Below are 17,718 nucleotides of genomic sequence, written 5' to 3' on the forward strand. Positions count from 1 at the left end.
ACATAAAGAAATTCCGCAGCCACTCGGAAACCCATGCCAGAACAGTTCTGCGAATCAAAGGGTGGACATTCACACAGGACATACAGCCATTTTTACTCCTGCATCTAAATTTCACTGGGAAACAGGTGGTAGTGGTGATGGAGAGAGGTAACACACACACATGCGTGACACAGGCAGGGACTCGGACAGCAGGAGCCTTTGTCTGTCCTGTGCCCTGCTCTGGTCAGTAACCCTTGGGCTGCAGTGACTGTTGCTGAATAATCAGAACGGTGTGGGCATCAGCTGGTGTGAGGAACAACCTCCTCAAGAGGTGTGCACTTCTCAGATCCACAGCTAGCGCCTGTTAGAGTTACGATCGCTGATTTAAGTCATGGGGCCTGTCCAGACCCCTCAGCACGCTCAGTTTCTCTAGAAACCACACACCTGATTCTTCCAGACTTTCATCTGTGATGCCTTAAGCTACAGCCTCTACCACACTTTTCTACCAGCTGTGCATACAGGAGTCCCGAGGTCTCTCTTGTGCATGCCTCAACAAAACTGGGACCAGATCGCTTACTAAAACCAGAATATAAAAACCCATCATATTCATCAGCGTAGCAGAAACAGTGTCAGTTTCTACTTTTATGATATCGTGCGGCGGCCTTTCTTTTTTCCCAATTAAAAGTCCATGCCTTTGAGTATCTGTTTCCTTCTTTAGAATTATTTTTCCATGGTATCTGTGAGGAAGAAACATTCCTGTTAATTACATAGCAAAGCATTAACCTGGTGGTCAATCATCTAATCGTTCTTGTTGAAAGCAACCAAACTGAAGAGCAAAAGTTATGTACAGATGGCTACACTCATATAGCTTCAGGCAAGTACATTTCAGGACTGGTTTAAACAAGAATAAAATTAAGGGCAACTTGCTATAAACAACATCCTTCTGTTCAAATAATAAAAATCACAGATATGTTGAATTATCAGAAATTAAAACAAGAAAGAAATCTGTATTCAGCTACAACATGTTCCCAGGGTACTTTTAGGGTAGTTTTTCAAAAAACAGATTCTTAAAAGTAAATGTAATCTAAGCAACTGATCCCACTCCATCCCCCACCCTCACTGCTTTCAACTTTAGCTGAGTTATCACAAGATTACTGAAACAAGTTTTGGGAGAGAGCAATAATGGGAAACTATGGAGATTCTGGCAGAGTTATAGAAGGCGTATGCCTTGAATAGTAGCCAGAAGAAGTAGAATACATAATGGCATTAATAAAAACAAATGAGAGGATTCTGAACTTACAATAGGTATATATAACTTTTCCAGAAAGTAGTTCATCAGACTACAGGCTAATTAGGCCCAGTCTGGAGAGTAATGGAGAGAAATTTTGTTCATTAGCTAGTAAATCTAATATCCATCTTGCTATTACATCTCAGAAGGGACAGGGTGGGTTAGCAGACCGGGATTCCAGGAGGCACAGCCACTGATGGCCAGCGTTTGAAAACTTGCTCAAAATGAAGGACAGCGCCAGAGAGAAGTTCATGAACATCTGGACAGATGCAGTAAGATGCTCTAGAGCAGTGCTTCTGTTACGGTGGTGACCTGGTAAAAAACGCAGATTCTCATTCAGTGGGTCGGGAGTGAAGCAGGAGATCCTGCAGCTCCAACAGAATCCCCAGCTGTGGACCACATTTTGCATAGCAAAACTCTAATTTATTCACACTTTTGTGGGTGCGGCATGTCTTTCGGAAAACCCTGAGGCCACTTCCCACCACGTGGCTGTGGTATATCACCTGGGCAACCAGTGCCTGAAGCAACATCAGAAATATTTCTAATACATTTCAGAAGTAATCTAGTCACTTGTCTGACAACAGGCCAGGACCAGGCAACTAAAATATAGCAGGTCCTTAAATAATGTTGTTTTCTAATAACATTGATAGTGAGATGCCCTGAGAACTTAACTCTAGTTCATGTCAATTAGCTTATGGTACAGTTTGTTTTGTTACACATCCTTTCACTTAAAGTTGCAGTTTCCAAAAACCTACTGAGGATGACGTCAAGTGAGGACTTACAGGAAGTAGTGCTCCTGGTGCTGTGGCCTTGTTTTAAGGGGCAATGCTGCTTAGTGAACTGGTTCGTTCATGTGTGGCCAAACTGAACTTACAATAGGTATATATAACTTTTCCAGAAAGTAGTTCATCAGTGAACTACTTTGGTTCTAACCTTGTGATCTTTAGGCTGACTGTTTTTTCTGCCCAGAACATTCTACCTGCATGACAGTCCCATGTTAGGCTCCTAATTCAGGGTCTCAGCTCAAATGTTACCTCTTCAAAGGGCCTGACCAGCCCATCATTCCCTCTGACATCACTCTGCTTAACTGTCTTACTGTACTTGTGCCATCTGAGAAAACTGGCTCACTGTCTCCATTTAGAACAAAAGTTTCATAATTACCGGGGCCTTCACTGACTTGTTTCGTCATTGCTTTATCCCAAGAGCCTGGAAGAGAGTAACATCGGGCACAAAGATGTTCAATAACAATTTGCTGAAATGAATGAATTATTTGATTTTTTTAAACAAAGGCCAAAAATAGAAGTCCATGGCAAATCTTTCAACTTTTAAATGTTGGCCAGGACATTAAAGAACAACAAACAAACAAATGCCCCCAGATCGGCTGTGTGGGCCAAACTGAACACATCTGGGGATGGGTTTTGGTGTGGCACTCCCGGATTTAGGCATTATCATATTATGCCACTTTGAGTCTTGCCACAGAAGCAGGAACATACAAAAATCTGATGTACTAGAAAAGGAATGTGGCTGAATTCTGAAGGAAGTCTGGTTTGCGCCTACCCTCCTCCACTGACTCTGATTCGTGGACGAGCAAATGAGCACTTCGCTGGGCTCGGTTTCAGCTTCTTTCTGATTGAGGAAGAGTGTGGCCCCCGATCTACTGGGTTCTGTTGCTAATGATTGGTTTATAGTAACACCGGTTTTGCTAATGGATAAGCTCAGCTGAGAATCAGTAGGAAAAAAAATGCTTTTTTCAAATGATCTCATTCTTTCCAGCCCCTTCAATTCAGACACACTTCAAACTGCACATTTGAAATGGCTGGGTCACCACATACAACTCTATCCCTGTGACATATGACAGAGCAAGCAAGGATGCTTTTGCGGAGACCTATAATGAAGCACCTTCTGTGCAGGCTGGGTTTGTAAAATGTGTGTGTTCTCCGTATGCGTGTGCTTGTGGGTGGTTCACAGGAAAGGGTGATTCAAGGGAGGAGCACCAAGAACCAAGATATTAAGAACATAAACATGTCTGGCGATGTGTTGGGTGCTGTATGTGCTTTCTCTCTTCAGTCTTACACACCCTTGAAGGTGGGCACTCTAGATCTCACTCCGAAGGGGAGAAACATGAAGTGCAGAGAGGTTCCTGATTCGCCCAAGGAGAGGCCCACCCCCAAGATTTGCGGAACTCAAGGCAAGGGTACAAATGAAGGTTGATATACAATATATCTAAATATTTAATTTATAAAGCAAGCGATCACATTGCTAAATAAATGTGTCCTCTCCTCCCACCATAATTTTAAAATAGCCTCAAGGCCAGGGTCCAATGTAGAACTGGACATATGAAAGGAGAGTTAGCTTGTGACCTACCCCCTTTCTCCACTCACACCCAGCCTCATGCACATGGATGCAGAGCGCCCCCCCTCCCCACCGACACGTCCAAGCTCATTGCCCAGTCAGCAGCCACTCCTTCACAATGTCTCTGGCCCAGGGGTGTGCCTGTGACGTGAGCATGTGAGGGGACAAGTTTGCCCTCGGGAGATGGACCTGAGGGGAAGGACCTGGAAGCCAGTTTAGATCTGTGTGGGCGGGGGGTTCTGGGGCCTCGGGGACTGGGAAGATGTTCTAGAAGGGGGGCTCCGCTTGCAGGTGGCACAGTCCTTTGGCTCAGTACATCCTGTCCCATGGGGAAGGGGTACAGCTAAATGAGGACCAGAGCGAGGCCCTTGAAAAAGGGGGGCTGAGAGCCGGGGTCCCTCTTGCTCTGCCCAAATAGCAGGGCTGCTAAGAGGTAACATTTTATAAAAAAATTTCCCCGGTAATGTACACTTTCCCGGGATTAAATCTTAAGTGTTGGTGAAACTCTACTTAAAGGCGGTACAAGGCAAGGACTACCATTCATACCAATGAATCCCAGACGTGACTAATGTACAAAACTACGTTTAGAAGAAAAATAAATATCCCTATACCATGTGTTGACTTTATTTAAAATAGCATAATGTGTTAAACATGCCCTAATATGAAAGAGCTTAGAGCTCATACAAAAGTATAAAACCAAAACAAATTCGTAAAGGGAACCTGAAGCCATGCTACTGAGGGAACTAGTCACCTGCAACTTAAACACTGACACAGGTGGCTACGGTGGGGCTCCCTTTGAGCTCGGGGCACCTACGGTCCCATTTCCTGCCACTTTTCCCTAGGTGAACTCACCATGAACTTTTCCTCCCTCAGCATACGCTGACCTCCTGTTTTGTGACTATGGTAGGTTGTGTCTTTCATGTACTGCATCTCTCGCTGTTCATTCTCACGAGTCCTATTCTATCACCCAGTCTGTTCATACATGCAGATAAGGCAATACAAGTATCTGATGGTTTTAAATTCTGTATTAAGAGGGTGAGGGGCAAGGAGACTTGGAGGAAGGAGGTCAACAGGAACAAACTTCCAGTTATAAGAGAAGTAAAAATGAGAGGTGTAACGTACAACAGGATGATGTAACAACATGAGAGATGTAACGTGCAACTTGAGTTCTAGTTAATGCTGCTTCATGATGTATATGGACGTTAAGAGAGTAGGTCTAAGTGTTTTCATCACAAGAAAAAAACGTTTGCTTCTTTTTTGCATCTATATGAGATGATGGGTATTAACCAAAGTTACTGTGTTAATCATTAACATATATTGTGTTAATATATGGCAAGTCTAATCATTAGCTGTGTACCTCGAACTTATATACGGTGCTGTACGTCGATTATATCCCAGTACGCCTGGAAAAAAATTCTGAGCTCAGATGATGTAGAATCTTTTGCACGTGAACTTTAAAAAGCTTTATTATCAAAACCCAAACCTTGGATTTAAAAATCCTGGTGGATGATTCCCAGACTCCAAAGAAGCTCTCAGGGTCTACAGGCCCCCAGTGGGAGAAACATAGGATCTCACTCAAAAAGAGCCTGGATACCTGGGATCTCCGTCCATCCCAAGTCCCAGCCTTGGTTTCCTCCCCTGCAAAGTGAGCACAACACTACTGATTGCTGAAGAGACCATGGGCGCTGAGTTGTCACCCAGGACAAGGGCAGGGTGGGTGGAAGTTCAGACGGCCAGCCGCCAGCGGGCTGGCTCCTGGTGAGACACCTGCTCTGTACACCAGGGGACCAGCAGCCCGACTTTACTCAAATTCAAAGGCATCACTTATTCTGAACTTTAAGAGTTATCTAGAAATAGGGAAACAGCAATAACAATCAAAATATGCAACAACTGGTAGAGCATAGGTGCCATCGTAAGACTGGATGCCTGGGACATATCAGCTTTACAGCAGTCCTGGCTGAGACAGGGAGACTCAATTTAAAGGCATTAGGCATCTGCTGTACCGGTCCTTCTCTCCTCTATCATGCTTCACCAAAAATGCACTAAACAAATATGGGCCATGATGATTAGAATAATAATGGCTAACACTTACAGAGAGCCCTTCAGCGAGTGCCAGGAACTACTTTAAGTGTTCTCCATTCACAATAACTCTGAGGTGAGGACAAAGACTGTTATTCCCATTTTGCATATAAGAAAACGGAGGTTAACCCAGAGGTTAAAGGACTTACTGAAGATCACACAGCTAGTAATCCACAGAGGAGCCAGCATTCAAGTCCAAGCTGTCTTAGCTGCTAGGCTACATGCTCTCCCTGTACTCTCCTGTACAGGGAGAGTACCCTGTACTCTCCTGCTATTGAGTTGGCCAAAAAGCTCATTTGTTTTTTTTCTGTAAGGTGGCTCTAATAGTGCTCAGTTGCCTTGAACTTCATTTGAAACAGTTTTGTTACATTGTATTGTAACAGCTGTCATATCAGCGTGCACTTAAGAAAGTGCCAAAAACTTACCAAAATTGGTGAATTTTGTGCAGCCATTTTAATATTGAAGATGGAAGAAAATATGCAACATTTTCAGCATATTGTGCTTTATTATTTCAAGAAAGGTAAAAATGTAACAAACGCAAAAAAGGATTTGTGCGGTGTGTGGAGAAGGTGCCATGGCTGATTGAACATGTCAAAAGTGGTTTGCAAAGTCTCATGCTGGAGATGTCTCGCTGGACGACACTCCACAGTTGGGTAGACCAGCTGAAGTTGGTAGTAATCAAACTGAGATATTGAGAAAAGTCAATGTTCTACCATGTGGGAGACAGCCATCACACTCAAAATATCCAAATCAGTAAAGTTGCTGGTAAAAACGGAAAGTGTGTCTTTTCATTTTATGGAGAAGATCATATGGACTTTTTGGCCAGCCCCAGACATGCTGCACAACCAGAGCAATATTCAAATCTATCAAGAATACTTTTACCTTTTAACTACTCGTTTCAGTGGAGATAACTGAAAACAAAAGACACTTAAAAAGTATTTGGTCCTGACATAAATTATGGCAGCTTTACTTCCCTAATTATTTTTCACCAGACTGAGAAGAGAGCCAGCATGTTGGACGCAGTGCTCCAAGTCCGGACCAAGTGGTCCCGAAGCAAGAGGCCTCTGGGCTCCCTGGTGATGAGCAGGCCAGTGGGAGAATGTAAATTTGCCACAGACAATCCACAGAGTGAATATTCCGTCAGTGGTAATTAAGAGCTGACCGTAACATAGGACACATTTTCTTCCAGGAGGAGCGTATTGATCTAAGACCACAAAGCAGGCAACAGTCATTTGTAAAGATTGCCAAAAATGGTTTCGGTTAAATCTGAGCATGGAAAGCTCTAGTTCTATATGAAGCGACACTTTAGGAAAATGCAGTCTCTACGAATAGGGTTTCAAAACAAAAGGGGCCCCGAACCACAACTTCAATACAAGAAGTGTGATGATGGCATTATTCTCTAGACATTCTCATTTGGTAGGGTGCGGGGGCTATAAACACAAAAGGCTTGACAATTCTTAGGAATGGATTGGTATTACAAGCTTGTTTTCGAGTTGCTAGGCAACACTGAAAAACAAATGTCCATGTTCTGAGATCACTCTGCATTCGCCCTCCCCATGGACAGCGCGCGTGCTCTCCGCCATACTCCCCTCCTCCTGGACAAAGGAGGGGAACTTCACAACTGGGATGCAAATGGCCCATCGTGGCAACAAGATACCAATTTGTGTCTCAGGCACAAATCACAATTTATTGGCCACCTGGCAGCCCCGATCTCAGGCAAGACAGTGTTTTCACTGGATGGTTACCATTCACCCCCAGATTAAGTCCTCTGCCTTCAGCGTTCTTTTCTGTTACATCGCTTCAGCCAGCCTCCTTGGCAGGGACACTGCCATTTTCTCCCTCCTGCATATCTAACAGAAGCCTGATCCACTTATACCGGCAATTTTCACATCTGGGAAGAAGAAAGTAGAGTTTTCATGAGAGTTATTTCTTTGTTTCTAAGGAATATCCTTCACTGTGGGAAGACCAAAGTCTGCTGCCTTAAACATCAAGTCTCTTCTTTTTGAAAAAAGTAAAGATGAAGCATCTGGTTCAAAAACTGACATCATGCATGTAAATACATACTTAATATTACAGAAATGAGCTCCCTTCTTTTGTTCTAACTTTTGCCTAACCCACATAACGGAGTTCACCCCTGCAATTCAGTCACTGCCCCTCAGGCCTGCATGTCCCTTTCCATCTGGGCACGTGGCTCGTGACATATACAGAAAAAAAGAAGCCAGCAATATTTCCATTTTCTTAAGTTACAAATGTAATTTAGAGCTTTAAGAACTCCCACCCCTTCCTCCCTCCAAAAAACAATGAAATGGAACAACATCTTAGCCCTGTATTTTAACTCAAGCTCCACCTTCCAGGGCAGCTGGCCATGACTTACCAAAAGGACTAGCTCAGGGAGCCCAGCATCGGCAGGAAGGCTCACGCTCTGAAGCAGAATCAGACCCCCTCCAGGCCAGTCCTGAGTGGGCATCCCTAGTGCCCGATCCACATGCGCCATACATGATAAGATGCTGGTTCAGTAACCACCATTTCTATAGCAACCCACACACACTCTGCTTCAGAAAGGCAGTTAGAACTGGATTCTACAAATGCAGCTTCACTTAGAACACACTTTTATTTCTGTCATCTCATTAGAATGAGAGTATTCAAATCAAGTAACCTAAGTTATCATCAGACTGCAGAAACCTGTCACAAACATAAGTGTAATTCTCGATTTCTTTTGCCAGTCCATGTCCATTGGTACCTTTTAAATTCAAATCACTGACCTGGTTTGCTTGTACATCAGGGACCATTCCCCAGGGCAACAAGTCAGATCACAGTCTGACGACCCAGGACATCGGACAGCCATCTGCTGTCCCAGTTACTGGCAAAAGAGAGCACGTGCTTGTAAAAGTGAGCTGACACAGTCATCTCTCACTGCCCAGAAAGCCTCGGCTATGGCATGTTCGCCATGACCAACAAGATTTCATTCGGGTCAAACTGGCCCCTGCACAGGACTGACATGAAGGTGTGTGTCCACTGTGTCCTACCCCCGAGGCACATCCTGACACCCCCGGCACTGGCATTGTACATCTTTTCAGAGGAGGGAGCACCATTAGAAGATCATAAATTAAAGACATCTGCCAATTCCTCAAAGGAAAAGACTAGCTAAACCGAGTCCTCTCTTGCAGGATAAATCAAGTGGCATTTTAACACAATGGCTCCGGCACCACATGCGAATGCAGCAGAACTTTCAATTCCAGTTTATGCAACTTGAGCTTCTTAAAAAAATTTTTCCCCAAGGATACACATAACAATTAGCCAACTCATATTGTAACATACTAGACAAAATCCAACTTTATGTTCTAAGGTGGCATTAATCTGTTATGTTACCCTCTGATGAACATGTGGGTTGAAATATGGAGATGCTAAATAATAGCAAATTCTTTGCCTGTTTCAAAAAAGAAAAAATTAAAAGACGACTGTAGCCATTAAACATAAAGAACAAACGCGATAAATGGCATTGCCAAATACTGACTCCGCTCTACCGGTGTCTGGAAGGCAGCGCCCCCAGGTTCCTCTCCCAAAGCTTCAGTCAGCCACCGCTCATGGATTGAAGTATTCGAGTGAGTGTTAAAATGTGAACTTATTTTTTCAAATACAAGTCCCAGAGCACTAAAAAATAATTTTATCCTTCTTTACAGAGTCTGAAATCTTGCCCTACCAAGAAGGTGTTATCACTTCTGGCAGAATGCTGGAGGGTTCTCCGGACAAGGGCAAGTACGGACCTTGACTGAACCAGACACCCCGGGCTGGTCCTGCACAGTGTGCAGGATGTAGCTGCGTTCTTATACTGAAGGGCAAGCGCTTCCCTGATGAATGCACTTGAGATCAGGGAAAACAAAATTTTCTGTCATAGGCCAGAAAGTAAATATTTTTGGTTTGTGGGGACATGCAGACTGTCACGGCCACTTAGCTCCATGGGTGTAGTGAGGAAGCATTCCCCTAGCCTGTGTGAGGACAACTGGGTACAGCTGTGTGCCAATGTCATAGCCCATCAACCGAGTGGCTTATAAACAATAGAAATTCACTTCCCACACTCCTGGAGGCCAGAAGTCCCAGATCAAGGCAGCATGAGGTTTAGTATCTGGCGAGGACCTGCTTCCTCATTCATTAATTACTGACTCCTTCACACCATGTACGCACCTGGTAGAAGGGATCAGCGATCTCCCTGCAGTCCCTTTTATAAGGGCACTAATCCCATTCATGGGGGCTGCACCCTCATGACCTAATCACCTTCCAAAGGCCCCACTTCCTCACACCATCACACTGGACTTATGTTTCAACATGTGAGTTTTGTGGGCGGCATACAAACATACAGTCTCTAGCATCCAATAAAAGTTTATTTCGGTAAGCTTACATTTCAATTTTTATAATTTTCATGTATCACGAGACACTCTTTTTCTTTGGATTCTTTCTTTCAACCATTTAAAAATATAAAAACCATTCTTAGCTTTTGGGCCACAGTTGGCTTGATCATTATTTAGGGGGAACATTTTTAATAGATTCACAAATTTCTCTCTCTGCCTGTTAAACACTTTGGAATTCCAATTACTCAAACTTATCTCAAAAGTAGATAATTTAAAGTATTAAACTGGTTTGAAGTGATTATCCTACTTGAATTAATCATAAGTAGCAGTTAATTAGTAAATAGTTATACACTTAAGATGTGTTCCTACTTTTTTCCTGATCTGATAATACCACCTTGGAACTTTTTATTTAACTGAAATAATTGAATTTATACTTAAATAATATTATTGATTACATACATTAATAGTAAAAAAAACCATGAAATACATAGGCTCCTATTGAGTTTAGTAAGTACAGAACATATGCTTTATTTGATTATGTCCATCCAATCTTAGAGATAACATTTTCAGAAACACAATTTAATTCACTTGATTATTTTTGAATAGCTATCCAAACACTAGCTTTTTCTCTGCACACAATCTGTGACGCCAGAAATCTGGCGGTTGTGTTCTTCACCGGCGATGCGAAGTCAACAAGACCATTTACAGAGAAAGACATCACCTACACAATGAAGACCCCCACGGGAAAAGACTCCACGCCGTAAAGATTACTTCTAGAGGGTCGGATAACTCCAGAGGCTTCACTGATTTCTACTTCGTGTAGTTTTGTATCACCGCTGTAACAAAAAAGACCCCAAAACTCTGGGGCTTAAAACAACACACATTTATTCTCTTACAGTTTCAGAGGTCAGAAGTCCAATTTCACTGGGCTATAGCAAAGGGGTCAGAAGGCTGGCTCCTTCCAGAGGCTGTGAGGGGAGAAGCTGTTTCCTTGCTCTTTGCAGCTTCTCAGGGATGCCTGCACTCCCTAAATGGTGGACGCTTTCTCCATATTCACTCCAAGCTCTGCTTCATTGCCATCTCTTGGTTCTGGCTTCCCCCGCGTCCTTCTGAAGGGCTCTTGTGATTACAGTGGGCCCATCTGGATGGTCCAGGAGAGTTTCCTCATCGCCAGACCCTTAATCACATCTCCACAGTCCCATCACCATGTGAGGTAATCCTCACAGGGTCCCAGGGATTATGATGGAGATGCGTTTGAGAAGCCAGTATTCAGAATGCCCCGTATATGAATTTTTCCTAAAATAAATTTTTATTTGTGAGCCATATACAGAACTAATGCGAGCACGGATGGTGCTGCCATAGACCTGCGCCACACTGCTGTGACACACAAGGCCCGTCCAGAAGGCGTTCAGCCATGCACTATGAAAAACAGAGGCACTTAGGAAGCACACACAAGACACAAGGAACACTGTACACAGGACAAGGACGCCTCAGTCCCCTTCAAAGCAGGCACCTTGGGACCTCACACAGTTCTCCCAATCACCATCGGCTGCCCCTGAATCTCAAACAGTCTGAAATCTTTTCCTTTCCAAAGGTGATTTTAATTTTGAGAAAAGCCAGAAGTTGCAGGGTACCTGACCTGGGCTGTAGGAGCTGAGTCAAGCCCCTACAATCTGGGTGATTTGATGTTTTGCTCAAAAACTCTGCCTGAGATGCAATGCATGAGTGGGCATATTGTTGTAATGAAGCTGCCAATCACTAGTTGCCCATAGCTACAGCCTTCTGAATGATCTGAATAGTTTCTGTGGAGTAGTGTTCAAGCTTAATGCAAAATCTGATGCAGATTTATTGCTCTACTCTCAGTTATTTTGAATGTGATGGCCACACAGTACACGTGCTCACTCAACAGCACCTACTGCCCCCACTGACTAGTACAGTGAAGTTGTCACTGTTCACACATGTGCATTCCAGTCCAGTCTCCTTGGCTGCCAGGTTACATTGATGTCACGAAAACCACCTCATTATATTAACAATGGCTAACTTTTTGCAGACAAACCTTGAATACGTGTACAAATTCCTAAAGAAAGCTTCATTGTACAGTTGACCCTGGGACAATGCAGGGGTTACGGACACTGATCCCCTGCACAGTCAAAAGTGCGTGTGTAGTTTTTTACTCCCCCCAAACCTAGTCATCCTTTAGGATCCACAGCGGGTGACTGGTTTGAGAACCACCCTCACAGTTACCAGAATCTGCCAGCACTCATGTCCCTTATAGAAAACGGTACAGAGCAGTGCATCCAGTGGCCCTCCGCATTCATGGATTCCCAACCACAGACTGAAAAGACTGTTTCCAGCCCATGGTTGGTTGAATCTGTGGATGCAAGGCCTGGGGATATTGAGGGTTAACAGTATATTTACTGGAAAAAAAGTCCATGTATAAATGGACCCATGCAGTTCAAATTGTTCAAAGGTCAACATTATGTTATTAGGAACATAAACTTTTATACCCCCAGCCCTACTTATCTATATTCAAGTATAGTCATTCAAAAAAGAGGAGGCAGGAAGAAAAAAAATAATGGCAGCAAGATGGAGAAAATCGGATACAATGGTCCTTTCTCTAAATAAGAGCTCAAAGCAACATGTGTGTGCTCACAGGTGAGAGTAAATTCTATGTATACAGTCATCGTATGTGCAAATGTTACATTATCATAGCTTTACCTGTCTTGACTCTAAAAACACCTCATTCAATCATTCAACAAACATTTTAGTTGGGTACCTAGTATGTGCCAAAACTATTCTTTTTAAAGAGATTTTATTTATTTTTAAAGAGAGGAAGGGAGAGAGAGAAACATCAATGTGTGGTTGCCTCTCACCCTCCCCCTACTGGGGGCCTGGCCCACAACTCAGGCACGTGCCCTGACTGGGAATTGAACTGGCAACCCTTGGTTTGCAGGCGGGCACTCAAGCCACTAAGCCGCACAAGCCAGGGCCCAAAACTGTTCTTGATTATAAGGATTCAAAGACTTGGCAAGGACACAGATAATAACTAAGAAACTACAACACCATGTCCTTATATGCTTCTAGTATCACTGTAATGTGTACAATGTGTCTGAATTACTGTTTAGGGGGTGGAGAAAGGGATTTAAAAGGAGAGATCCCGCTCACACAAAGTGGCAGGCTGTGAGGGAGTCCTGAGCATTCACAGCAGGGAAGGGTAAGTAGTTTGTCGTGGCAGCAACAAGGGTGCCCAGGACACAGGGGCTGGCTATGAGGCAGGGAGGCAGGCGGGCCAGCTCCGAGATGAGTGCCATGCGAGGCAGTGTGGACTGCCTCACGGTGAGTCACTCTACGGCACGCTCGTGTGGGAAAGTGGTCCGTCATTTTGGAAGATAGCTCAAGTAGCAATGCAGAAGACCTCCTAGAGGGAAGGAGAGGCAGAAGGCGGTCAGACCAGGGGCAGAAATTGACCAGAGAAGAAGGAAGTGTCAGAACTGAGGCAGAGGCACCACTGAGAAGGACAGGTGAGGGCAAGGTGGAGAAACAGTGGTCTGACATTCGCACGACTCTGCAGGGGTCCAGGCATGGCTGCTCGGGGAAGTGAAGAAAAGAACACACCGGAGGTAACTCTGAGGTTGCTACTGCGATGGTCTGGTAGACGACGCCCTTAACCAGAGAAGAAACACAGTGGTGAACAGGGAGAGAGGCTGGAGTGAGGAGAGTTGATGAGTCTCAGTTTTAGACATGTAGAATCTGAATTCTGGTTAGGGCATCCAGAAAGAGATGTCTCACAGACAGGAGACACACAGAGCAGGGAATCAGACGAGGGTGCGAAGGTAACTGTGGGAGTGTGAGAAGCGGTGAGATACCCCAGCGACTGCAGAGAAAGTAAGAAGTTAGGAGCTGGGTGCAGGGCAAAGCCCAGGGACTGGCAGAAGATGAGGACCCAGGGGGATACTGAGTCAGAAAGCCAAGAAAGGAAGGCCCTTTACAGAGGACAGAATGCTGCAGAGGTGTCTGTCCGAGAGGGTGAGGAGGTCGCCTCATTTCACAATCAGGCTGCTGTTGGTGAACTCAGTGACATTTGCTTCAGGAGAGCAAGGTTGTGTGTGACAAGGTGGAAGGGGGACTGCAGCGTGTGGAGAAATGGGGGCAGCACAGAGGGAACAGTCCTCCCAGAAATCTGGGAAAGTGGCTTGGATGGCACGGTACAGGGAAGCCTCTATAGAATGGGAAGAACTTTGTGTACCTAATAGACTCTTAGGGCATGCTTGCTTTGTCCACCAGGCACTGCACTGAGCTTCTCGCAATATTAATTCATTTACTCCTTGGTGGGGTTGACTTCATGTGTCAACTTGGTTAGGCCACAGTTTCCAGACATCTGTTCAAGTGTGTTTGGATGTTGCTCTAAAGTTATTTTGAAGATTAGACTAACATGTAAGTCAGTAAACTGGGTACAGCAGATTACTTTTCATCACATGGATGGGCCTCATGTAATCAGTTGAAGGCCTTAAAAAAAAAAAGACTGACTTCCCACAAGGAAGAGGAAATTTTGCCAGCAGACTACCTTGGGCTCAAATTGCAACGTCATCCATTCTCCGAATCTCAGGCTGCTGGCCCTCCCTGCAGAGTTTGGACTCGTCAGCTCCACAGCTGTGTGAGCCAATTCCTCAAAATTTCTCTTTCCACACATGCGCACACACATACAACACTGTTTCTCTGGGGAACTCTGACTAATACGCTGTTTGTAACAACATGAGGTACTATTATTACGCCCACTGCATGCTGAGGAAACTCGGGCACAGGCAGGTCAAGTAACTCGGCCAAGGCCACACGGCACGGGGCAGCAGAGCTGAGCTTCCAATCCGGTGTGCCCCGTGAGCTCTGCTCTTTCATCCTCACCTGAGGACTGTGTTCACTGCGTTTAGAGAGAGGAAGGGAGACAGAAACACTGACAGGAGGGACACTGCGATCTGTTGCCTTCCATACGGACCAGGGATTGGACCCACAGCCTAGGCATGTGCCCTGATGGGGAATGGAACCCACAACCCTTCGGTTACAGGACGGCGCTCCAACCAACTGAGCTACGCTGTTCAGGGCTGATTCCCTGCTCTTAACCACATGCTGTGCTGCTCCAGAATGACCCAATGATGTTCGGGGCCAACAAGCAGGGCTAATGGGAAGAGGCAGAATATACAAGGAATGAAATGCAGTCTTGTACAAATAAGAACACGGGCACCAGGGATTTGCCCGAAGTGGGATTTACAATGTTACAAGAAGCAGAACCCAGGTTTTCAGGATACAAAATGCAGTCTCTCCCCTTCCTCCTTCCTATTTTCTCTCCATGCCTCTTTACCCACGTCCCTTCCTCCCCTCAGAAGTCCTTGCTCTTCAGAGACTCTCCATCACGCCCCCCTGACGTTGCTCTCTCCTGGCGACCCAGGGCTCCTTCTGTCCTCAAAGCCACCGCGCTGTGGAGAACACATGCCAGCGACAAAATGCCCTTCCCACTCAGGGCAGCACAACCACCCATCTGCCAACGCCGGGCTCAGTGTGCCTGGTATAATCGCCGAATCCCACAGGAAGAGTTATGGGGTCTGTTAGTAATTATTCGAAAACCAAAAACCAAAAACAAAACAACCGCCCCACACCCCTAGAAAGACCAACAGGCATTTGGTTCCAAAAATAAATTTCTATAAATTACTCAAGAAATTAGCTGTCTTTGAAAACACTTGATGTTAAAAAACCTCCCAATAGCCTGGACTGGGTTACTCGAAAACCAGTGTTTTCAAGCTGGATTTCCTGGGACTGGGCACCAGAGGCTGCAAGGCCAGTGTGCCGTCAGAGCCCTGAGCACAAGCACGAGCTGCCGCAGCGTCACTCTGAGTATGGATGACAAAAGGTCCTGGAGAAAGATCTGGAAATGTGTATTAAAGCTTCCGAATGCGCACACTTTTAACCCAGCAATTCTGCTTCTTCTAAAATCTTATCTCAAAGAAATAATCATGACTGCGCATAAAGGTTTACGATAAAGATAGTTACCATGCACTGGTGAGAATATTAGTGTTCCTCCTGACTGTAGGGGACTGAGCCCCCAAATCATAATGGACCCACAGGATGGGATATTACACATTAACGTTAACACTGCAGAATAGTAGCCGATGCTATGGAAACATGTTCACGACATACAAGTGATTTTAAAAGCATGTTATAGAACAGTACATAGCACATAATCCCATTTCTGTTAACTATATACTTTGTGGGAGGCAGCCTCTTAGAGGCCCGCACATCCCCACCGCCAAGTGTGCGCACGCCTGGGCAGCCACCCCCACCCCCACCGTTGGGCTCCATGACCGAAAGCATCTGCAAAGGAGTGATGGTATGCCACTTTGACATCAGGTTATAAAAGACTGTGACGTCCATTTTATCCACTTGTGTTTTTTTAATTTCAATTTTTATTTCTTCTTGATTTTCCCTTGGACCATTTGGGCTGGTGGAAGCGAGGTGCTGTGCTGTGAGTAACCCCACGGAGTTGCCCACGTCGGGAAGAACTGAAGCCTCTGCCCAGCAGTCTGTGAGAGAGACCGGGCCGTGCTTGCCAGCCCCAGCTGAATCTTGAGATGAGAGGAGCCCTGGTGGACAGCCTGTCTGCAGCCTTGCCAGAACCACCAGGCTGGCTGTGCCTGTGTTCCTGACCCTCCGAAACTGTGAGATGACAGGTGTTCACTGTGGTCTAAAGCTGCTGGGCTTGGGGGCAATTTGTTACCTGGCAATAGATAACTAATCCATGTGTGCACTGTGAAATGACTGAAGGAGTATGATCCAAAACGGAGTTAGTGGTTCTTTCTAGGTGGTGAAATAATAATTTTTCTTCTTTCTTTTTTTTGTGTGCAATGTTGGCAATGTTTTCCTTTTTTCAGAAAACAGTAAAAGAAAACCACACAACCAAGAGAGATGATATACGTTCTAAAGAATCAAAGTATAAAGATTAGGGGAGCCATAATAACATTTAAAGATTCTTTTCAAGTAAATTAGCTTAAATGTGCAAAAAAGAAAAGAAAAAAAAGAACTCCAAAGTACACGCCCGAATGGCACGGCGGAGTAAGCGCTACCCATCGAAACCACATGCACCGTGAGCAGCAGCGTTCAACACCCTCAAGGAGGGGAGACTTGCGCGAGCCTCCTGAAAAAAAAAACAAACAGTAATGATGAAGCCATCTGCGAGCCGACTGTCGGCCCAGGTGTCTCGCTTACCCAGCTTCTGGTCAAATCGCCATGCTGCGACATAGGCATTGTGCCTCAGACTGCTCTGTGTGGCCAGGGGCACGGTGACGTAAATGGGGCCATCCACCAGCACCGGCGTTCCATCACTGCTGAGCAAGTGCACGCTGACAGCTGTGACTGGGCTCAGGTCGTACCTGGTGCCGTTTCCTGGAAGCAAGAGGCATTCTCCATCACATGCACACAAAGACCTGCGTGGGGCTGTGGGAACCGTCTCCAAAACAAAAACAGAAAAGAGTGACAGCTACCAATTGCTGGATACTGCGCCTCCCACCTGGACCCACCAGTGGAAAAGACTGCGCCCAGCACTTTACACCACAATCCTCCCCTCAACTTTCTAAGGTAGGGAAACCCCCCATTTTACACATGGAGAAACTGAGGCTCCGAGGGGGTTTA

The 17,718-nt window shown here is 45.2% G+C and overlaps 1 protein-coding gene and 1 long non-coding RNA gene across 3 annotated transcripts in view; one reads left to right on the forward strand and one right to left on the reverse strand.

The window, feature by feature from the left end:
- The window catches only part of FAM171A1 (family with sequence similarity 171 member A1), a 129,217-nt gene that overhangs the window by 13,212 nt on the left and 98,287 nt on the right, over positions 1-17,718 (reverse strand). Inside the window, exon 5 of one of the 2 annotated variants that reach the window (XM_037060757.1) lies at positions 17,296-17,472. The exons of the other annotated variant lie outside the window; for it this stretch is intronic. Within the exon in view, the coding sequence (XP_036916652.1) occupies positions 17,296-17,472 (177 nt within the window). The remainder of the gene's footprint in view (positions 1-17,295; positions 17,473-17,718) is intronic. 2 annotated transcript variants of the gene reach the window in all.
- LOC118997128 (uncharacterized) overlaps positions 17,596-17,718 on the forward strand; it is a 29,271-nt gene continuing 29,148 nt past the window's right edge. Inside the window, exon 1 of the long non-coding RNA XR_005068617.1 lies at positions 17,596-17,664. This is a non-coding gene — a long non-coding RNA (uncharacterized LOC118997128). The remainder of the gene's footprint in view (positions 17,665-17,718) is intronic.

Source organism: Sturnira hondurensis, unplaced genomic scaffold, assembly GCF_014824575.4.
Source record: "Sturnira hondurensis isolate 20B ecotype Veracruz unplaced genomic scaffold, ASM1482457v3 Scaffold0012488, whole genome shotgun sequence".
NCBI classification, from domain to species: Eukaryota; Metazoa; Chordata; class Mammalia; order Chiroptera; family Phyllostomidae; genus Sturnira; species Sturnira hondurensis.